Source organism: Pelophylax lessonae (genome assembly GCF_965119305.1).
Source record: "Pelophylax lessonae genome assembly, chromosome: 9".
NCBI lineage: Eukaryota > Metazoa > Chordata > Amphibia > Anura > Ranidae > Pelophylax > Pelophylax lessonae.
The window spans coordinates 257,131,829-257,156,155 of record NC_138776.1 but is presented as its reverse complement, the minus strand read 5'-3'; the positions used below and the strand labels follow the sequence as shown (position 1 = coordinate 257,156,155).

General features: G+C 44.1%; 1 protein-coding gene across 1 annotated transcript in view; it reads right to left on the bottom strand.

Annotated features, from left to right (window-relative positions):
• LOC309564402 (uncharacterized protein) overlaps window positions 1-24,327 on the bottom strand; it is an 880,901-nt gene that overhangs the window by 803,012 nt on the left and 53,562 nt on the right. Inside the window, 7 exon segments of the mRNA XM_082269030.1 lie at window positions 1-245; window positions 2,028-2,190; window positions 2,323-2,393; window positions 12,349-14,412; window positions 14,990-15,020; window positions 16,037-16,228; window positions 18,801-19,083. The exon segment at window positions 1-245 is cut by the window's left edge and continues 851 nt beyond it. Coding sequence (XP_082125156.1) covers window positions 1-245; window positions 2,028-2,190; window positions 2,323-2,393; window positions 12,349-14,412; window positions 14,990-15,020; window positions 16,037-16,228; window positions 18,801-19,083 — 3,049 coding nt within the window.

Genomic DNA, 24,327 nt, shown 5'->3' with positions numbered 1-24,327 from the left:
AGGTGTTGATGAATCTGCACTGTGAGAATGGAGATGGATATCTGGAGTCCCAGTATGTGATTGGTCAGAAGATTCCTCGGGATTGGAGGGATCCATTGATGTCTCCACATGGTATGGTCTGTGGTCTATAATTTGACTCATTTGGTTTACTTCCGGAGAATATTCAGCAATCTCATTATTTTCCGCATCGTAATCTGGAGATGAAAAAATATCTCCCTCCGAGGATTTCCTGACATGGAGTCCATCTATAGAAAGCAAAATTAAAATAAAAAGGAATTCACATTTTGCAGTCATCAATATTATATGAAAACATAAAAAAATCAGATTAAGTACAATATACCAAACCAACTATGATACATGGAGTACCACTGATTGTACATTGATGGCATTGTTATATTGAGAAATGGAGATGGACCTTTCATATGGTATATACAGTATATCCTCCTCATTTGTTGGGAACATGACGTTATATTGAGGAATGGAGATGGACCTTTAACCACTTGCCGACCGCCGCAAGTACATATACTGCGGCGGTCAGCCCCGGCCAGGCAAAGTAACGTACCGGTACGTCACTAGCCTGTCACTGGCTTGTGAGCCAATAGCGGGCGAGCGCGCGCCGGCCCCGGCTCGTTCCCTAACAAGTCAGTGCGTGTGACCGGCGGACCCGATGTCCGCCGGTCACTCGTGATCGTTCGCTGGGAAGGGAGAAAGGCAGGCGGCTAATGTAAACAAGCCGCCTGTCATTCTCCCCTGTGTAAGAATGGAGGTCAGACGGTTCTACTATGTAGGACCGTTGATCTCTGTTTTTACACTAGTAGCCATGTCCCATCACAGTTAGAAACACGCCCCTAGGACACACTTAACCCCTCCCTCTCCAATACAGTTAACTCCTTCACTGCCAGTGTAATTTTTACAGTAACAGTGCATATGTATAGCACTGATTACTGTAGTAATCTCACTGGTAACCCCAAAAGTGTCAAAAATGTCAGTCAAGGGTTCGATTTGTCCACCGCAATGTCGCAGTCCCGCAAAAAAAAAAAAAAAAAAAAAAAAATCGCAGATCGCCGCCATTACGCGTTAAAAAAAAACAACAAAAATGACAAAAATCTTTCCCTTTGTTAGTAAACGCGATAACTTTTGTGCAAACCAATCAAAATATGCTTTTTGCGATTTTTTTTTTTTTACCGAACATATGTAGCATAAAACAAATTGGCCGAAAATGTTAAAAAATTTTGATTTTTACATTTTTTTTTGGGGAATTTCATATAAAAAAATGTGAAAAATATTGTTATTTTTGCAAAATTGACGCTCTTCTTTTGTTTATAGCGCATGATCAAAAAAATCGCACAAATACCACCAAAAGAAAGCTCTGTTTGTGGGAAAAAAAGGACGTCAAATTCGTTTAGGTACAGTGTCGCACGACCGCGCAATTGTCCGTTAAAGTCACGCAGTAAAAAATCGCAAAAAAAAACCCTGGTCAGGAAGGGGGTAAAATCTTCCGGGGCTTAAGTGGTTAATATGGTGTACAGTATCTCCTCATTTGTCGGGAACATGACGTTATATTGAGGAATAGAGATGGACCTTTCATATGGTGTACAGTATCTCCTCCTCATTTGTTGGGAACATGACGTTATATTGAGCAATGGAGATGGACCTTTCATATGGTGTACAGTATCTCCTAATTTGATTGGCAGTGTGATAAATAGTAATTGGTTGAACTTGATGGATTTATCTCTAGTTTCATCCTTACCAACTATGTAGCTATTTAACAAAGACTTCATTATTCTGGTAGCATTCTTCTGTCGGGTAAGATTATGTTTTTCATATTAAACTGGCATCTTAACTCACCTGGTTAACCAATTATACAGTATATTAGTCTCATCCTACCAGAAACTGGGGAGTTTTGTTAAACTACATACCTTATACTTGTAGAAGCAAAAAGAAAATTGGAATACTTTCTGCATTTCCAGTTTCTCTAGGTGGATCCTCTGTACTGCTCTCTCCTTTACAATAAAGTCTCCTCTTACCCGGTGATGTGAGGGGCGGCTGATTCTCCATCATAACATGAAAAGATTCCTCCTCTTTAATTGGCATCATCATGGCGCCCTCTTCCATGGACTGATGGCCCGTCACATAGGTCTCTTCTTCTTCTGCTTTAACTTCAACTTTTATATCTATCGGATCGTCACCCTAAACCAAAGAAATGGTTGGCAAATATAAGTTTTAATGATGCAAGAGCACAAATAAAATATTTTGTAGGGTTCACACACTGTCTTTCATTGTTGGGTCACATTCGTGTTTTAGGTGCTCCATCCAACCAACCTGATAACAGCGGGCATAGTTGTGATCTTCCTGTATGGAATCCCGGGAATAGAGAGGACGGGGACATCTCTCTGGTGGGTTCCCATTACTGGATCCATCTGTAGGAAACGCACACACTGACTGAATACATTGTTTCTATGTGTTTATCAGATGATGGGGGATCTAGGTGGATCCTCCGTACTGCTCTCTCCTTTACAATAAAGTCTCCTCTTACCCGGTGATGTGAGGGGCGGCTGATTCTCCATCATGACGTCCTTGTAGAGATCCTTGTGTCCTTCTAAATACTCCCACTCCTCCATGGAGAAATAGACAGTGACATCCTGACACCTTATAGGAACCTGACACACACAATGATACAGTCACCATCCAGACACATCCCTTGTCTGTTACTGGATAATATCCCAGAATTCCCGGCACCGCTAACCTCTCCCTTCAGTACAACCTCGAGACAGCTTTATGGAAGTAGGATAAATGGTTCTATATTTAGGATGTATCCAGTCTATAATCGAGAGGCTCTGGATGGACAGTTGGATAAATGGTTCTATATTTAGGATGTATCTGGTCTATAAACCAGAGGCTCTGGATGGACAGTTGGATAAATGGCTCTATATTTAGGATGTATCCGGTCTATAAACCAGAGGCTCTGGATGGACAGTTGGATAAATGGTTCTATATTTAGGATATATCCGGTCTATAAACCAGAGGCTCTGGATGGACAGTTGGATAAAGGGTTCTATATTTAGGATATATCCGGTCTATAAACCAGAGGCTCTGGATGGACAGTTGGATAAATGGTTCTATATTTAGGATGTATCCGGTCTATAAACCAGAGGCTGTGGATGGACAGTTGGATAAATGGTTCTATATTTAGAATGGATCTGGTCTATAAACCAGAGGCTCTGGATGGACAGTTGGATAAATGGTTCTATATTTAGGATGCAATCCTCTATCTATTTGTGTGTATCATCATCTGCTGGAGATAAAAGACATCACAGTGACTATGGAAGAAGAGGACGGACATGACGGGGGGGGGGGGGTTACTGGGTGTAAATACAAAATAATATCTTATTACCTCCTCTGCTGCCAGTTCCAGCAATGTCTCCTCTCTACTTCCTGGAAACTCTACTCTCACCCGGAACTTCCTGTCAATGGCTTACATCACTTCCTGTGTGTATCCTCTCCTGTATCCTGTCTGAACATTAAATCACTTCCTGTCTGTGTTTTCCCCATAGCAAAAGTTGGGCTCCGCCTAGTTGAGATTGTTAAATCTGCCGCCTGTGTTATTTTTTGTGGTGCATCCATCCATTACCTTGCATGTATTATTACACTTGCAGATTACACCGACCTCCTTTTCCAACCCGATCACCCCACCTCTTGATTCATTCCACATCAGTATCTGCTTAGTGAGCAAAAGTTATTGCCCATTTGTTTTTTTCCTGGTAGTTACGAGTTGCTTATTTTGATTCCATTGGTCCCTCACTATCCCTGTGACACCTAGACAAAAAAAAAATTAGACGTGATGAAAAAAATATCCTCTGTAAAAATATCTTTGAAGTGCTGGATAATGTAATACCTTCAAAAAAACTATTGTGATTTTTAGAGTGTACAAAAATGTACAACACTACAGTAGGACCAAACACCCCCTTAATAATTTAATATAATAAGATAATTTATATTTTAAGTTAAAGGAAAGAATCATTGAAGAGTGAAAAAAAAGTTGAAACCCTGAACAGACCTTCAAAACTCAACCCTCTCAAAGAGTGTGAGACCACCAAGAATCAGTACTCTTCCATTCATGGATATCTCAGTGATTAGATTAGCTCCGCATTTTGCCCTTCTTTCGGCCTCATTCAAAGACCCACTGGATAAGCAGGCCTTGATCCGAGGAAGACTAAAGCCTCGTACACACGCAACTAATTTCCGCCGACCAGTCGTCCGTCTTTTGTCCAGAGTGGTGTCCGTTGGTTGGAATGTGCTCTAGACTGCACACTAATTTTCCCGTACTACAGAATTCTACTTCAGAAGTGATGTCATGTGTTGGATTGCTTTGTATGTGTTCTTTCATCTCTGAGCATGCCTAGTCTTGCTCATAAGATTTTTCCCCATCGAAATCTGTACTAATGAGATGAAAATCGGACGTGTTTTGACGGAGGACAAAAATTTTAATGCCTGCACATCAGGATTTTGTCAGCCCAAAAGTCGGAGTCGGCTGACGAAAGCACCATACTAACAATCCGAAAATCGGCAGATCGGTCGTCGGACGAAATTTCCCGGGCGAATTTCTTCTCGTGTGTACAGGGCTTTACGTAGCATCTGGCGGTGCATGCCATTTTGCAATATCTCTTACGTCAGTTAGCTATTTCTCCATGGACCAGCAATGTTGAAAGGACTTCAAAGTCCAATGTGGACAGGGAGCATGTCATCACCGACCTCCAAAAGTTCTATCTAGTGGGTGACTTTGGAGGTGATGTCACTATTGGTGTCGGCATATTCTTCCAGACCATGTAGTATGGAATACCTCATAATAACTAAACTTTGTCACCGCAAAGGTGACAGGAAGTTGTTCTGGCTTGCTAGCCCAAGATAGGAAACCTTGTCATTAGATAAAGCCAACAGAGAGAATATAGATTCAGAGATTTTTGTTCATAGAAGCCTGGAAGAGAGCTTCATAGAGGTTGCAGAAGCAGCCATATGTCACTTCTGAAGATGTCCAAACAGAGGTCTACCTTTACTTCCCAAGAAACAAAAAAACTGAATTTTTGTAAAATCTTACCGTAAAATTCCTTTCTCTGAGTCCTCCGACAGTCACCGCCCTTCATAAGTCATCACTATTGGGTATTGACTTCCGCTCCACAGGAGTAGCTAGGCATGAGACTTGAAAGTACAAAAGCATTTAGCATAGACACACCCATGGGGGCTGTCCCACTGGTCAATACCCCCCTGTAGTAATCCCTCCCAACTCAGTTTGGTAGAATAGCAGTAGGTGTACAAAAAAAACCCCCAAAAGTGGGGCGGGGGGCGGCGACTGTCGGAGGACTCAGAGAAAGGAATTTTACGGTAAGATTTTACAAAAATTCAGTTTTCTCTTACGTCCTCCGACAGTCGCCGCCCCTCATAAGTCATCACTATTGGGATGTCCCAAAGCAGTGTAGACATGAGGGGTGGGAGATGCAACCGTTGCAAATAAAAATCAAAGAAAAGATTAGAAAGGCTGAGACTGAAGCCCCAGCACAGGGAAGCCTGACTACTCCTGACGCTAGGCAGAGACAAACTGAGTTGGGAGGGATTACTGCAGGGGGGTATTGACCAGTGGGACAGCCCCCATGGGTGTGTCTATGCTAAATACTTTTGTTCTTTTAACTAAGTCTTATGCCTAGCTACTCCTGCGGAGTGGAAGTCAATACCCAATAGTGATGACTTATGAGGGGCGGCGACTGTTGGAGGACGTAAGAGAAAATACATTTTGATGGTGTGCCCATCCTCCCCTGTCAGGTAGGTTCACATATTCTATTGTATTCTCAGGTGTATGAATACTTTTGAATATCCATCCATGGATGATTTTTAAGGTTACAAAAGGCCATTGATGGGTTACAGTGTACACCTCCAGCTACAACCTGAGCAGTGGTCTTCAAACTGCGGCCCTTTTCTGGCCTTCATCCAGCCCTTGAGGCATAATTCCTGCCACTGACACCAAAAATTGGGTATAAATGCTTCCACTGGCACCAACAATGGGGCACTATTCCTTTCAACGACACCAACTATTTCTCCTCCTAATACTAAACATCAGGCATTGTTTACTCCCACTGGACACAGTCCAGCCCCCCTAAGGTCTGAAAGACAGTAGGCTGGCCCTTTAATTTAGAAATTTTAGAGAGACCTCTGTCTTAGAGGATAGAGTGATTTTAAAGCCGGCCTGCTGTATTTACCCAAAGTAGGGTTCAACTTTCACAGGTCACAAGAGGTCGTGTTACCCAGTATTTCGCAGTAACCCTAAGAACAACGAAAAGGAGCGTTTCCAGCTATTTAGACCTTAGAAGATGACTAATTAGGTATCTGGAAGTTACTGGAGGTTTTAGAAAATCATCTCAACTCCTAGTTTTTTACAGGGGTTCCAAGAAGGGCCTTTCTGCCTCCAAAAGTTAAATTGCTAGGTGGTTTAGAGACACGATCTGCAGGGGTCCTTGATGAAATCAGCAGATTTGTGACAATACGCGTGGGGAGGAGCCAGTTGACGTCAGAGTCGGGACACTGGAGGTGCAACAGGACGCTTAGCATTGCAGTCCAGTGGCAGGAATCTTTACTCCTTATACTATGCAAGTTTATTTTATAATACATAACAACTACAATGACATAGAAAATCTTAAAGACACAGATAACTTCTGAGTGGTGGAAGAGAGAGGGAGACTCGGGACCATTGAGAGGCTTTTCAATGAATCCCAAGGGAAGGGAAAAAAGTGCCCATTGACCTGTTATAATTTATAGGTCAATGTTTGAAGATGAGGGACCAGCTAGAATCATGTGCGGGGTGATGCACATTGTTAAAGGTTTACAGCACCGGGATAGTGGGCTCACTTACCAGCAGGAGGACTTCTGGGACATTTCTTTTCGCACTTTTATTAATTGTACATGTGTATGTGAATTTATGTATGAGGGTTTTATGAGAAGGATGGTGTCACATTTGTATACACACAGTTATTGATTGATTTTCAGAAGCGCAACACGTTTTTTTTTTCATTTTTGGATCTAAACTCCCTATAGATGCACTAACATCGCTTAATTTATTCTCCCTGGAGAAAAGAGACGCCTGAGAGGGGACATGATAGCAATTTATAAATATCTTAATGGGGATCTCAGTTTAGAAAAAAAGCTGTTCAGTCGAAGGGATTGCATGAGGACAAGAGGGCATACAATGCAATTAGAGGAGAAGCGTTTTAACCTCAGGCAACGTGGGGGGTTCTTTACTGTTAGGGCTACAAGAGTGTGGAATTCTTTGCCACAAGAGGTGGTTTCTGCGGGAAGTATGGCTACTTTCAAAAGACTCTTAGACGTACATCTCAAGGATCAGAACATTCAGGGGTATGAGAGATGATTACGGCCACACACACCTACACAGGTTGAACTGGATGGACTATTGTCTTTATTCAACCTCACCTACTATGTAACTATGTAACTATGTAACATCTGGTCCTTTCGTATGGAGTGCCTTGAATCCATAATGCCAGCTATGCAGGGCTGTCTTTAACACATGGCAAAAGGGGCAGCTGCCCTGGGCCCAGTCAAAGCAGCTACCTCTCGAGCCCCCACTGCCTGCAAACAGTTGATAAATGAATTTGAGTGGGCCCAAGAAAATGTTTGCCCAGGGTCCAATCAATATTTAAGACAGCCCTGCAGCTATGCAGATGGGGAACTGGAAGTTATCAGTGGTTCTCTCCAATCCACTCAAATTCCAATTCATCCATAATTCCATAAGTATCTACAGTTTGAGATTCAGGTATGTCACGTTAGGTTTGTGTGCCTCCCATTTGGCACTTCCATGGCTCCAAAAACTTTTATGAAGACGCTGCTTCCACTCATCATATATCTGAATGTAAAAGGCCTCAGACTGAACCACTATCTGGAGGACATCCTGGTATTACCACAGGATTGTGGCATTGGGAAACCCTATACTGGACACACTCCAAGAATTTTGTCTGACTTATCATAGAGAGTAAGTCCAATCTCATCCCAGCCCAGTTCACTTTTATTACACAGACCAAAGAAGATATCAGAGACACAGCCATTTAAAGAATGAGTTTTTTACCTCTTCTATTACAGGGAACAGAGAGGAGGTAGAAAACATGGGACACTGGAGTATATTAACTCTTCTATTACAGGGAATGGAGGGGAGGTAGGAGACACAGGACACCGGAGAGGGGAGTATAGTACCTCTTCTATTACAGGGAATGGAGGGGAGATAGGAGAAATGGGACACCAGAGTGGGGAGTATAGTACCTCTTCTATTACAGGGAATGGAGGGGAGGTAGGAGACACATGACACCAGAGAGGGGAGTATAATACCTCTTCTATTACAGGGAATGGAGGGGAGGTAGGAGACACAGGACGCCAGAGAGGGGAGTATAATACCTCTTCTATTACAGGGAATGGAGGGGAGGTAGGAGACACATGACACCAGAGAGGGGAGTATAATACCTCTTCTATTACAGGGAATGGAGGGGAGGTAGGAGACACAGGACGCCAGAGAGGGGAGTATAGTACCTCTTCTATTACAGGGAATGGGGGGAGGTAGGAGACACAGGACGCCGGAGAGGGGAGTATAATACCTCTTCTATTACAAGGAATGGAGGGGAGATAGGAGAAATGGGACACCGGAGAGGGGAATATAATACCTCTTCTATTACAGGGAATGGAGGGGAGGTAGGAGACACATGACACCAGAGAGGGGAGTATAGTACCTCTTCTATTACAGCGAATGGAGGGGAGGTAGGAGACACAGGACGCCAGAGAGGGGAGTATAGTACCTCTTCTATTACAGGGAATGGAGGGGAGGTAGGAGACACAGGACGCCAGAGAGGGGAGTATAGTACCTCTTCTATTACAGGGAATGGAGGGGAGGTAGGAGACACAGGACACCAGAGAGGGGAGTATAATACCTCTTCTATTACAGGGAATTGAGGGGAGATAGGAGAAATGGGACACCGGAGAGGGGAGTATAGTAATTCTTCTATTACAGGGAATGGGGGGGAGGTAGGAGACACAGGACACCAGAGAGGGGAGTATAGTACCTCTTCTATTACAGGGAATGGAGGGGAGGTAGGAGACACATGACACCAGAGAGGGGAGTATAGTACCTCTTCTATTACAGGGAATGGAGGGGAGGTAGGAGACACAGGACACCAGAGAGGGGAGTATAATACCTCTTATATTACTAAAGTTCATGTGCGCGTAACGGCAGGCATCCCAATACTTTTGGTAATATAGTGTGTATATAGTCATGTCCTTAAAAAATATTCATCCCCTTCAAATGTAGGTGAGAGTTGCCACCATTTCTTATATATCAAATGCAGATTATTATAGACCTTTTATGGGATTTTGTCGGCAACCAAATATATCAACATAGAACATTTGTATAAAAAATATTTTATTAATCACATTAAATAAAATTAGCCAATTAAATTGTCTATAATTAAAAGCAACATTTACAAGAAGAACAAAGGGATCACTATTGCAGAAAATGTACTTGACAGACAGAGGTACAACCAGTTATCCGCAAACTGAGATGGAATCACCACAGTATGCTTCAACTGGAAAAATCCAACACGTTTTGAACATACGTGAAACAATGTTCTTCATCAGGGAAGTACCACTCTACAGGGTAATAATATATTTGTCAAATACATGAAGATTCAATTTATGTTTAATGAGGTTATTGGATATATAACCTTTTTTCAACTTACATCATACCCATCTGCAGAGTCACCTATAATCCCGAAAGACATCCACTGAGGCCCATTCAGTGGCTAGAAGAAGGAATGATAACTGCATCCAAATGTAACAAAGCCAAATGGAGACACTCATCAAATCTACAGAGATAGAGGGGACCAGATGGCCATTCAGATTTATATATCATTGTCAACCCAAATAAAAAAAAAAAAAATATATATATATATAAAATAGATATAAAATCTAAATCTAAAGCCCTGTACACACGATAAGAAAATCTGAAGGGAAAATTGGTCCGACGACTGATCTGCCGATTTTCGGATTGTTAGTATGGTGCTTTCGACAGCCGACTCCGACTTTTCGGCTGACAAAATCCTGATGTGCAGGCTATAAAATTTTTGTTGTCCGTAATACAACGTCCGATTTTCGTCTCATTAGTACAGATTTCGACGGAAAAAAATCTTAAGAGCAAGACTAGGCATGCTCAAAGACGAAAGAACACATGCAAAACAATCCAACACATGACATCACTTCTAAAATAGAATTCTGTCGTACGGGAAAATTCGTATGAAAAAAACCTCTTCACTTTCAACATCAGACTAGCATGCCACAAAAAACGGACGACCGGTCGGCGGAAATTCGTAGCGTGTGTACGGGGCTTAAGCTGACCGCCCAAACTCCTAACAATCTATTTCCTCCAGTCTATGCTTTCATCCCATCACTTGTCTAACCATCCACACACACTTACCTAACATTCCCAAATACATCCAACCAACCATCCAAACCAGCCTTTCTCAACCTTTTCGAAACAGAGGAACCCTCGAAATAAATTTCTGGTCACGGGGAACCCCTGCTAAAAGTTAAAAATTTTGCACTGAAGAAGGTAGACCATACCTTTTGTCTTGTACTTTGCAAAATGTTTGGGTTCAAACCAATACATAGTAGGCCCCGCATTCGCACTGAAGAAGGTAGACCATACCTTTTGTCTTATAAGAAAATACAAAGTGGCGCAAGCTAATAGCACTAAATTAAAAGGTAGTCCATGGGGTAGCCATATAGGCTATCATAAAAGTCTTTTATAATGAGACAGGAAACAGTCCATGCGGTCGGGGCCAGCCTAATAGGGAGCGGAAGCAATCTCCAAACATGAAAATAAACAAAGAGAGAAAACAGGCGCCTCTGAGTAAAGACTGTAGTATTTAATTGGCAAGATACATTAAAAACTTACATCAGGGTAAGTAAATGTAGGTAAGGTGGGTCCTTCCGGCATCCATTTACGACATGGGGTCACCGCTGGGGGTCTGTGTTCCTCTCAGTCCTTCCTGTTCCTGTCCGTCAGGAAGTGGAGTGGTGTCACTGGCATGGAACTGAGGCTGAGACCGCAACGCAGGGTGAGCTGCACTAGCCGTCCACAGAATCTTTCGGCGCGATGACGACGCGTTTCCGAGCATGCGCACTGTGGTGGAATACCAGCATGCGCTCCTTTTTCAAATCGGGACTTGAAAAAGGAGCGCACGCTGGTATTCCACCGCAGTGCGCATGCTCGGAAACACGTCGTCATCACGCCGGAAGATTCTGTGGATGGCTAGTGCGGCTCACCCTGCGGTCTCAGCCTCAGTTCCATGCCAGTGACACCACTCCACTTCCTTGCCAATTAAATACTACAGTCTTTACTCAGAGGCGCCTGTTTTCTCTCTTTGTTTCTTTCCATACCTTTTGTCTTGCACTTTGCAAAATGTTTGGGTTCAAACCAATTTCCATTTGGTAGCCTGAAACTCTTTTGTTTGGGTACGTATTGACAATAAGGGTAGTTCCCAAACGGGAAGGTACCCTTTATTTCCCATGGATCTTTATTATTCTTCTACTTGCCCTGTACCCGATGATCTGTACAGGAGTTCTGGAGACGTATCTACAAGCACATTTATTCTACGCAAATTGGCAATCTTTATGTAATCTTATTTTTTTGTCCTCCATGGCACTGCCATGCCATTTTTTGACACTCCATCAACTATTAGCCCAGAAAATAATGGAAAGAACTGTTTTTTTAATATTCATCTCCCGTTGATTTCAATGGGGTTCAGATTTGGCACCCAAATTTTAGTCATGTCCACCGAACCGAACCCAGGCATGCTTGGATTGTCACTAATAATTAATATAGAAGATGGAGTCAACATGACTGCCTAGAAAGGTTTATAATTTCCAACAAACCCCGAGCTGTGCAGAAACATGACTAATCTCCGAGGGGCGGAGCGAAACGCGTTGGGCGTGTGGCCTGGTTGGAGACCAGGCTGAGGTTGCCACTTTCACCCCGATCGTGAATGTGCAGCTACAGGGACCCTCCTTTTTGTCTTGATGTGGAGAGCCAGGAACTGTATCAGGCCGCTCCAGCAGGCGAGTGTTCTCCGATGTCTAATTAGATGTCCTGTCCAATGGAAGATGAACAGGGACGCTCACTGTGTGTTTGAGAAAGCTTCCTTTGTGAGCGTAACATTTCCCGCACTCTGAACAGGAATACCGATGCTCACTGTGTGTTTAAGAAAGCTTCCTTTGTGAGCGTAACATTTCCCGCACTCTGAACAGGAATACCGACGCTCACTGTGTGACATCTCCGGTGATAAATGAGGTTTCCTCTGTGGGCAAAACATTTCCCGCACTCTGAACAGGAAAACGGACGCTCGCCCGTGTGAGTTCTCTGGTGTTGAAGAAGGCTTGCTTTCAGAGTAAAACATTTCCCGCACTCTGAACAGGAATACGGACGCTCACCTGTGTGACATCTCTGGTGCTCAACTAGGTTTTGTTTCCAAGAAAAACATTTCCCGCACTCTGAACATGAAAAGGGACGCTCACCTGTGTGACTTCTCTGGTGTCGAAGAAGGTTTGTTTTTTGAGTGAAACATTTCCCGCACTCCGAACAAGAATAAGGACGCTCATCTGTGTGACTTCTCTGGTGCCGAAGAAGGCCCGATTTGTGAGAGAAACATTTCCCACACTCTGAACAGGAATACCGACGCTCATCCGTGTGACTTCTCTGGTGATAAGTGAGGCTTCCTTTCCGAGTAAAACATTTCCCGCACTCTGAACATGAAAACGGACGCTCGCCCGAGTGATTTCTCTGGTGTCGAAGAAGGATTGTTTTTTGAGCGAAAGATTTCCCACACTCTGAACAGGAATGCAGACGCTCACCCGTGTGACTTCCCTGGTGATAAATGAGGCTTCCTTTCCAACGAAAACATTTCCCACACTCTGAACATGAAAATGGACACTCACCCGTGTGACTTCTCTGGTGTTTTAAAAGGCTTGCTCTGTCAGTGAAACATTTCTCACATTCTGAACAAGAATATGGACGCTCACCCGTGTGACTCCTCTGGTGATTAATGAGGTTTCCTTTCCAACTAAAGCATTTCCCGCACTCTGAACATGAGAACGGACGCTCTCCTGTGTGAGTTCTATGATGTGTAAAAAGACTTGATCTGTCAGTGAAACATTTCCCACATTCTGAACAAGAATACGGACGCTCACCCGTGTGAATTCTCTGGTGTCGAAGAAGGTTTACTTTCTGAGTGAAACATTTCCCACACTCTGAACATGAAAACGGACGCCTATCCGTGTGAATTCTTTGGTGTATTAGGAGGTCTCCTTTCTGAGAAAAAAATTTCCCGCACTCTGAACATGGATAAGGACATTCGCCTGTGTGACTTCTCAGATGTATTCGAAGATTTCCCTTCCCATTGAAACATTTCCCACACTCTGAACATGAATAAGGGCGTTCGCCTGTGTGACTTCTCTGATGTGTAAAAAGGCTTTCTCTGTCAGTGAAACATTTCCCACATTCTGAACAAGAATATGGACGCTCACCCGTGTGACTTCTCTGGTGTCGGAGAAGGTTTGTTTTTTGAGCGAAACATTTTCCGCACTCTGAACAGGAATACTGGCGCTCACCTGTGTGACTTCTTTGGTGTCGAAGAAGGTTTCCTCTGTGACTGAAACATTTCCCGCACTCTGAACATGAATAGGGACGCTCGCCTGTGTGACTTCTCAGGTGTATTCGAAGATTTACCTTCCCATTGAAACATTTCCCACACTCTAAACAAGAATAAGGACGTTCACCGGTGTGACTTCTTTGGTGTATAACGAGGCTTGCTTTCGTACTGAAGCCTTTCCCGCACTCTGGACACAAATTTGTATTTTTACCCTTGTGACTTTTCTGGTGTGTAAGAAGTTTGCTTTCCTCAGTGAAAGATTTCCCGCACTCTGAACATGAAAAATTCACAATGATGTGACTTTTAAGATGTAGAAGAAGTTCAGATTTTGTCTTAAAATATTTCTTGCACTCCAAACAAGATAATGAACTCTCTCCTATGGGAAATCCTTCATGGATTAGAGAAGACTCCTTGGGTATAGATGGAGGTGTTGATGAATCTGCACTGTGAGAATGGAGATGGATATCTGGAGTAACAGCATGTGATTGGTCAGAAGATTCCTCAGGATTGGAGGGATCCATTGATGTCTCCACATGGTATGGTCTGTGGTGTATAATTTGACTCATTTGGTTTACTTCCGGAGAATATTCAGCAATCTCATTATTTTCCGCATCGTAATCTGGAGATGAAAAAATATCTCCCTCCGAGGTTTTCCTGACATGGAGTCCATCTGTTAGAAAGCAAAACATGATGTTATATTGAGGAATGGAGATGAACCTTTCATATGGTGTACAGTATCTCCTCCTCATTTGTTGGGAACATGACGTTATATTGAGGAATAGGGAGGGACCTTTCATATGGTGTACAGTATCTCCTCCTCATTTGTTGGGAACATGACATTATATTGAGGAATGAAGATGGACCTTTCATATGGTGTACAGTATCTTCTCCTCATTTGTTGGGAACATGACGTTATATTGAGGAATAGGGAGGGACCTTTCATATGGTGTACAGTATCTCCTCCTCATTTGTTGGGAACATGACATTATATTGAGGAATGAAGATGGACCTTTCATATGGTGCACAGTATCTCCTCCTCATTTGTTGGGAACATGACGTTATATTGAGGAATGGAGATGGACCTTTCATATGGTGTACAGTATCTCCACCTCATTTGTTGGTAACATGACGTTATATTGAGGAATAGAGATGGACCTTTCATATGGTGTACAGTATCTCCTCCTCATTTAATCAGTAGTGTAATGAATACTAATTGGGTGAACTGAATTGATTTATTTCAACCTTACTATGTGGCAATTTAACAAAAACGTCATTCTTCTGGTAGGTAAGAAGACTTTTTTCAAATTAAACTGACATCTTAACTCGCCTGTTAAACCAATTATATATTAATCTTATCTTACCATAGACTTTAACGTTTCTAAATTATTTGCTCAAACTACATACCCTATACTTGTAGAATCAAACTGAAAATACTTTCTGCATTTTAAAGTGGAGTTCCACCCTAATTTAATACTTACCTCCATCTTCTCGCTCCGGGTCACCTGAAAAAGAAATGGATAATCGCATATTTTTTTTTTTTTACTTACCTCGTAGCGAAGAAAATATACTTACCTTACTTCCTCCTTCCTCGGCCGCGGCCCGTCGTCACTTCCTGGCTCTGCAATGATTCCTGGGAGCTGAACGTCATCGCTCCCAGGAATCATTGCGCCTGCACCGGCCCCGACGTCAGTTCCCGGTCGCGCTTGTCATCCCCTTCTAAACAGCTTCTTGGCATGCCCAGAAGCTGTGGAGGGATGACGAGCGCGCACCGGAAGTGACGGCGGGGCCGGTGCAGGGCATCGTGGGACCGAAGAAGGCGGAAGAGGACCCCGAAGAGGATCTCGCTGGCTTCAAGCTGCCCACATCTGAGATGGCAGCGCTGGACAAGACGTTTTCAAGGTAAGTATTTGTCCTAACAGGTAAGTGCAACCCGGGACAGATCAGAGGCTAGCCATTGTGGAATGCACTAGCCCTGACTGTCCCGGGGGTATTTAAAAAAAAAATCCAGGGTGGAACTCCGCTTTTAGTTTATCTAGTTGGATCTTCTCTGTTGCTCTCTCCTTTACAATAAAGTCTCCTCTTACCCGTTGATGTGAGGGGCGGCTGATTCTCCATCATGACGTCCTTGTAGAGATCCTTGTGTCCTTCTAAATACTCCCACTCCTCCATGGAGAAATAGACAGTGACATCCTGACACCTTATAGGAACCTGACACACACAATGATACAGTCACCATCCAGACACATCCCTTGTCTGTAACTGGATAATGTCCCAGAATTCCCGGCACCGCTCACCTCTCCTGTCAGCAGATCAATGACCTTGTTGGTGACTTCTAGGATCTTCTTCTTGATGTTTTTCTTAAGATTCAGGAAGGTAGATGGGAACATGGTGATGGGGTTTTGTCTTTCTCTCATTCTTGTAGACAAACGTGGACTTTTCCTCTTTTTAATACTCTCCAGAGATGTCTTCATGACTACAGCACAGTCCTTTAATATACAGCAATAAATAAAATATAAGAAACCTCCTCACCTCTTACGACCTAAGGTTGGTGTCCCATTATTAGAGATAGGTTGATGTCATATCATCCAATAGTATCCTTCTTACCTCTGCAGTCAGCAGGTGGATGATCTCCAGGGTGAGATTCAATATCATCTCATTCAAGGAAACTTTATTTTTTCCTAATTTTCCATCAGTTAAGGTCTGCTGATTCTCCATCATGACGTCCTTGTAGAGATCCTTGTGTCCTTCTATATACTCCCACTCCTCCATGGAGAAATAGACAGTGACATCCTGACACCTTATAGGAACCTGACACACACAATGATACAGTCACCATCCAGACACATCCCTTGTCTGTTACTGGATAATGTCCCAGAATTCCCAGCACCGCTCACCTCTCCGGTCAGCAGCTCCATCATCTTGTTGATGACCTCTAGAATCTTCTTCTTGTCACATAAAGGAGTCGGGGGCACAGATGAAGGGACATTGATGTGTTTTAGGGTTCTTCTCGAACCTTCTGACACACGGTGATGTCTACTGGAAGTCACATACTCACCAGATGTCGTCTTCACTACTGTGTAACCCTGGTGAAGGACATCATGAGAAATGTGAATGATTACTAAAGTAATTTATTGACATTCCCAGCATTTTCATCACTTCACTTCATACATTCAGCACTAAGATGATTGTATAATATTCCCATAATACCCCTCAGACCTCTGGTCAGATTTGTGTTTTATCAGTAGAGATAAAAATTACGTAATTTTACCCCCTAGAATTCTCCTCACCTCTCCGGTCAGCAGGTAGATGATCTCCAGGGTGAGGTCTAAGATCTTCTTTGTCATGTGACTTTGACCTTTGTCTATGGTCATCATTGATGTTGTCATGTGATCAGTACAGGAAATCCCTCTCTGTAGATAGATAATAAACTGAGAATTATCTGGACAGTACTGGAATGAATAATGTCTGCACAGAGTTCCTCCATAGTCCATCCTGCTTGTTATACCAGATTAGAGGTCTTTTTTATTAACGTAACAAAGGAAAACCTTTCTATTCTATTTAAAGGCTAACTCCAACCAGAACATATTATTTTAAGTTTGGATAGAGAGGGGAAGCCTCTGGTGAGGTGGCAGGAAGAGCAAGAAATGAGAGGAGAACTCCTGATGGATGGACAGTTGGATAAATGACTCTCTATTTAGGATGTATCTGGTCTATAAACCAGAGGCTCTGGATGGACAGTTGGATAAATGGCTCTATATTTAGGATGTATCCGGTCTATAAACCAGAGGCTCTGGATGGACAGTTGGATAAGTGGCTCTATATTTAGGATGTATCCGGTCTATAAATCAGAGGCTCTGGATGGACAGTTGGATAAATGGTTCTATATTTAGGATGTATCTGGTCTATAAACCAGAGGCTCTGGATGGACAGTTGGATAAATGGTTCTATATTTAGGATGTATCTGGTCTATAAAGCAGAGGCTCTGGATGGACAGTTGGATAAATGGCTCTATATTTAGGATGTATATCGTCTATAAACCAGAGGCATTGACTAGACAGTTGGATAAATAGTTCTATATTAAGGATGTATCTGGTCTATAAACTAGAAGCTCTAGATGGACAGTTGGATAAATGGTTCTATATTAAGGATGAATCTGGCCTATAAACCAGAGGCTCTGGATGCACAGTTGGATAAATGGCTCTATATGTAGGATATACCTGCTTTAAAAACCAAAGGCTCTTGATGGACAGTTCGATAAATGGTTCTATATTTAGGATGTATATGTTCTATAAACCAGAGGCACTGGATGGACAGCTGAATAATTGGCTCTATATTTAGGATGTATCTGGTCTATAAACCAGAGGCTCTGGATGGACAGTTGGATAAATGGTTCTATATTTAGGATGTATCTGGTCTATAAACCAGAGGCTCTGGATGGACAGTTGGATAAATGGTGAGTGAGCGCGCTGTCAGCACAGGGACCCTGGCTATCCATGAACACCTGTGATGGGTGAAAAAGCCCACCATCACTGCACTCGTGTTACCTTGGTGGCAAGTGTTTAGACATAGCAAACAACCATATGTAACCACAACTACAATGACTCTCCCCATTCACACTTTTGTAGCTTGAAACCCAAAGCTACTAAACTCTGAACAAACCCATGAATGTTAATGATGGCTGTTCATATATGAGTATTGTTCACATATGACGCCTGTAACTCAATGCCTGATGCAGCAAAAAGCTACCTTTGAGGCTGAATTGGGTGTTTTTTGACCAAATGGACATCAATAGGAGCACCTGTAAACGAGCAAATTTAGCCGGTATATTTCGGACGTTGTCAAGGACTGGTCTTGTCCCCTTACTGCTTTCCATTGCTCAAAACAATAATGTTCGAAGCTTGAATACACATCTAGATGTTTGAGATACGGTTCTATTACACTCATTTACGCATGCAAAAACGTAAAATACATTCAACTAAAAGAAAAACCCCAAAAATCTCTCAACTCTGATATAAATCCATCCTAAAAATGAGAATAGTGCAAACTTGTAATAAATACCTCTTTCAGAAAACGTCTTACGAATGGCCCAACACGATAAGAACGCTCCAGCACAAGAACCCAACACGATAAGAACGCTCCAGCACAAGAACCCAACACGATAAGAACGTTCCAGCACAAGAACCCAACACGATAAGAACGCTCCAGCACAAGAACCCAACACGATAAGAACGCTCCAGCACAAGAACCCAACACGATAAGAACGCTCCAGCACAAGAACCCAACACGATAAGAACGCTCCAGCACAAGAACCCAACACGATAAGAACGCTCCAGCACAAGACCTGAACGGGTGGACAGTAAAGACACTCAGCTTCTCTTGTTGCTAGGCAACCCTAACGGCAGGAATGTAGTTCTTCCTGAAACGCCCACAGGGCGGGGAACCACACCCCCTCCACACAGTCAGGTAAAGTTACTGGGCATGTGCAGACCTTAGCCAATGGCATGAGAGGACTTGGCTGTGTCTGTTGTCGCCCAGCAACTTAGTGTTGGTTGCTGTCCAGAGACACAATGGGGGTGGGGGGTAACTAACAAAGAGAAACACGTTGGGTTTTGTGGTGTAAATATTGGCACGTTTTCCGTGCGCCCAATTAAAAGTGTTGTAAGACAAGTTCTATGTTGTATACGCCCAAATTACATAAAAATTGCTTTGTGAAAAGTACGATAAATGTCCGATTGCATGTGCCAAAATCTTGAAGCGCTTGAGCCAATGTTCCAATTGAAGAAAAATCCAAAAATATAAACCACTACCGGAGAAATGTAAATAGTAGTACTTTCAAAATAAAAGCTCTCAGTAGTGTCCTTTGTTCCCTTCACATCACAATTCCACTTTAGTGTCTTCTTCCCCCCATAGCAATGTCCTCTGCCCATCACCCTCCCACAGTAGTGTTCTGTACCCCCCAACGCTGTGTCCTCTGCCTCTTGACATCACCCCCTTACTGTAGTGTCCTTAACGCAGTGTCCTTTGCCCCCTTCACATCACCCCCCCCCCCATTGTAGTGTCCTCTGCCCCCCTTAGTAGTCCTCTGCCCCCTTCACAACAACCCCCAACCTTGTAGTGTCCTCTGCCCCCCACAGTAGTGTCCTGTACCCCCCAATGCTTTGTCCTCTTTCCCCTTTACATCACCCCCCCTTCTCCGTTTTGTACCCCCCAACGAAGTTCTCTTAAGTAGTCCTCTGCCCCCTTTACAACACCCCCCCAACCTTGTAGTGTCCTCCGCCCCCACAGTAGTGTCCTGTACCCCCCAATGCTGTGTCCTCTGCCCCCTTTACATCTGCCCCCCTTTGCCATTTTGTACCCCTCACCAACGAAGTGTCCTTTGCCTCTATCACCCCCCCCCCCATTTTAGTGTCCGCTGCCCTTCCTCCCACAGTAGTGGTCTGTAACCCCCCCCCAACGCAGTGTCCTTTGCCCCCTTTACATCACCCCCCGCCATGTAGTGTCCTCTGCTTCCCACAGTAGTGTCCTGTACCCCCCTACTGCTGTGTCTTCTGCCCCCTTCACATTACCCCTCCCCTCACTGTAGTGTCCTATACCCCCCCCCCCCCCAATGCTGTGTCATTTGCCCCCTTCAGATCACCCTCTCCCACTGTAGTGTCCTCTGCCTCCAGTCGTGTCCTGTATCCCCTAAAAACAATGTCCTTTGCCCCCTTTACATCAACCCCCGCCATGTAGTGTCCTCTGCTTCCCACAGTAGTGTCCTGTACCCCCACACTGCTGTGTCTTCTGCCCCCTTCACATTACCCCTCCCCTCACTGTAGTGTCCTATACCCCCCCAATGCTGTGTCGTTTGCCCCCTTCACATCACCCTCTCCCACTGTAGTGTCCTCCGCCTCCAGTTGTGTCTTGTATCCTATAAAAACAATGTCCTTTGCCCCCTTTACATCACCCCCCCACCACGTAGTGTCCTCTGCTTCCCACAGTAGTGTCCTGTACCCCCACACTGCTGTGTCTTCTGCCCCCTTCACATTACCCCTCCCCTCACTGTAGTGTCCTATACCCCCCCCCAATGCTGTGTCGTTTGCCTCCTTCACATCACCCTCTCCCACTGTAGTGTCCTCTGCCTCCAGTTGTGTCTTGTATCCCCTAAAAACAATGTCCTTTGCCCCCTTTACATCACCCCCCCCACCACGTGGTGTCCTCTGCTCCCCACAGTAGTGTCCGTTATCCCCACACTGCTGTGTCCTATGCCCCCTTCACATCAACCTCCTCCCCCTATAGTGTCCTGTGTTCAACAGTGTACCCCAAACCCCCACATACATTCATACAGCACCGTGTAGGTAGCTCTTGCCTTCCAGCCTGTGTTCATCAGGGTGGAGATCAGGAGACAACATAGTGCTGGGTGGGAGCCGGAGCTGCCAGTGTTCATAATAGCAAGCTGGGCTCCTGCCCCCGCTCTCTATTCAGTTCCTGTCTCCCGCTCACCACTCTGAGCCGGCAGAGCCATAGTCACGATCCACCAGTGTGTTGCCACCATTATTTTCCAGCACTGCCTTAACCCTCTCGGGCATGGAGTTCACCAGAGCTTCACAGGTTGCCACTGGAGTCCTCTTCCACTCCTCCATGATGACATCACAAAGCTGGTGGATCTTAGAGACCTTGCGCTCCTCCACCTTCCATTTGAGGATGCCCTACAGATACTCAATAGGGTTTAGGTCTGGAGACATGCTTGGCCAGTTCATCACCTTTACCCTCAGCTTCTTTAGCAAGGCAGTGGTCGTCCTGGAGGTGTGTTTGGAGGTCGTTATCATGTTGGCAGCCACACAAAATATTGACACTTTGGGCCCAATTTGGACATTGTCACTTAGGGGTGTACTCACTTTTGTTGCCAGACATTAATGGCTGTGTGTTGAGTTATTTTGAGGGGACAGCACATTTACCCTGTTATACAAGCTGTACACTCACTACTTTACATTGTAGCAAAGTGTCATTTCTTCAGTGTTGTCACATGAAAAGATAGAATAAAATATTCACAAAATGTGAAGGGGTGTACTCACATTTGTGAGATACTGTATGTATATAAATATATAGTAAAAAGTATTGGGACTCCTGCCTTTACAGCCACATGAACTTTAATGGCATCCCAGTATTAGTCCGTAGGGTTCAATATTGAGTTGGCCCACCCTTTGCAGCTATAACGGCTTCAACTCTTCTGGGAAGGCTGTCCACAAGGTTTAGGAGTGTCTATGGAAATGTTTGACCATTCTTCCAGAAGTGCATATGCAAGGTCAGGTACTGATGTTAGATAAGAAGGCCTGGTTTGCAGTCTCCACACTAATTCATCGCAAAGGTGTTCTATCGGGTTGAGGTCAGGACTTATTTGGTCAATGATGCCACCCAGAAGACTCAGTCCTGAGCCAAGGTTGTAGAGAAGAAGCCCATGTCCTCACCAACATGGGACAAGGTTCTTTGCCAGGTACGTTTCCCATATGTTGAGAGCATGTGACCTCGTGTAGTTCAGGATGGGGGAGTGAACCCCCGCCTCCCTTTCCTGGCCTGCCAGGTTGCATACTCAGATAAGGGTCTGGTATGGATTTTTGAGGGAACCCTACAATTTGTTTTTATTTTGGGGTTTTTCCCTTAAAATCAATGCCAGACCAGAATTAGTGGGGAAGCCCATGGCATTTTTCTGTGTTGAGGTCCATTTTTTTTAATTCAAGTTTTGCATTCTTTTTTTGAAAATGTGTTTTATTGATTTTGCATAGAAATACACAACAAAGAATAAAGAGGGAAAACACGCCCTCGCAAGGGCCATTACCTGGAGTGAAGTCTAGGACAGGAGCCTCTCATGCCCCCGCCAGCACCTGAGTCCTCTCCCAGCGCTGCATCAACCACCGGCAGGGATGGACGGACTGAGCCTCTCATGGGGCCCCCTACTGACCCCAGGCCCTCGGGCAGTGCCCTAATGTTCAGTCCGCCCCAGGACCTCATATAGTAGGGGTTGAAGAGAAGAAGCCCATGTCCTCACCAACATGGGACAAGGTGCTTTGCTAGGTACGTGCCCCACATGTTGAGAGCATGTGACCTCGTATAGTTCAGGACGGGGGAGTGAACCCCCGCCTCCCTTTCCTGGCCTGCCAGGTTGCATGCTCAGATAAGGGTCTGGCATGGATTTTTGGGGGAACCCTACAATTTGTTTTTAATTTTGGGTTTTCCCCCTTAAAATCAATGCCAGACCAGAATTAGTGGGGAAGCCCTCTGCATTTTTTTGTGTTGAGGTCCATGTTTATTTTATTCAAGTTCGGCATTATTTTTTTGAAAATTTGTTTTATTGATTTTGCATAGAAATGCACAACAAAGAATAAAGAGGCAAAACACGCCCTCGCAGGGACCATTACCTCCATACAAAAATATCAAATTACAAACAGTAACAGCTTAATCGGCAACATAGTATGAAGTATGGTCACACCTCCCAACTTTTTGAAATGGGAACGAGGGACACCTATTAGCTAAAGTATTTAGGCATAGGACACACCCCCTGCCACACCCCCTAAAGGAGAATTAAACAAAAAATTGATTGGTTGAACCCACAAGTGCTTTTTTTTTTTTATCACTACTATTCCTTTATATTGGCTTTTGACATTTACAAATGCAGCAATTTAGAAATTGGAGGAAAGTTTTGGACTAGGAAACACTTTTCAAAAGATAAAAAGTGCATTTTATATACAACTATATAGATCAGACCAACATGGGGGACAAATGAGGAGGAAAGAGGGGCTTTGTTCCAAATCAGGGACAGTCCCTCGAAATCCGGGACAGCTCCTCAAAATCCGGGATGGTACCTCGAAATCCGGGACAGTCCCTCGAAATCCAGGACAGTCCCTCGAAATCTGGGACAGTTCCTCGAAATCCAGGACAGTCCCTCGAAATCCGGGACAGTTGGGAGCTATGAGTATGGGGCATGGTTTTTTTGCAAAGACATGATTGATTGAATGAGTATCTAGACCAGGAGTCTCAAACTGGCGGACCTGCAGCTGTTGCGAAACTACCCCATCACACCTCTGCCTATGGGAGTCATGCTTGTAACTGTCAGCCTTGCAATGCCTCATGGGAATTGTAGTTCTGCAACAGCTGGAGGGCCACCAGTTTAGGAGCCCTAATCTAGACCCACGTGGGAGCTCATGGAACCTAAAAATCACAATCAGTCATCTAGTTGTCCATAGGGGTATCTGTAGAGGGGCTAAAAGCACTGGGTGTTTCTTACTAAAAACTGGGGAGTGCAAAAATCGGGTGCAGCTCTGCATAGAAACCAATCAGCGTTCAGGTCTTCTTGTAAAAGCCTAATTAAACAAGCTGAAGTTAGAAGCTGATTGGCTACCATGCACAGCTGCACCAGATTCTAAGTTGCTCCAGTTTTAGTAAATCCACCCCACTGTTCCAGCCAAACAACATTTTTTTTGTATTTGTACATGCCCCCTCCGGCACTGCCCTCCCCCCTCCCCACCCCAATGCCATTTTTTTGACAATTTATTACCCATTAGCCTCGAAAATAATGGACAGAACTGTTTCTTTTTTTTTTTTATATTCG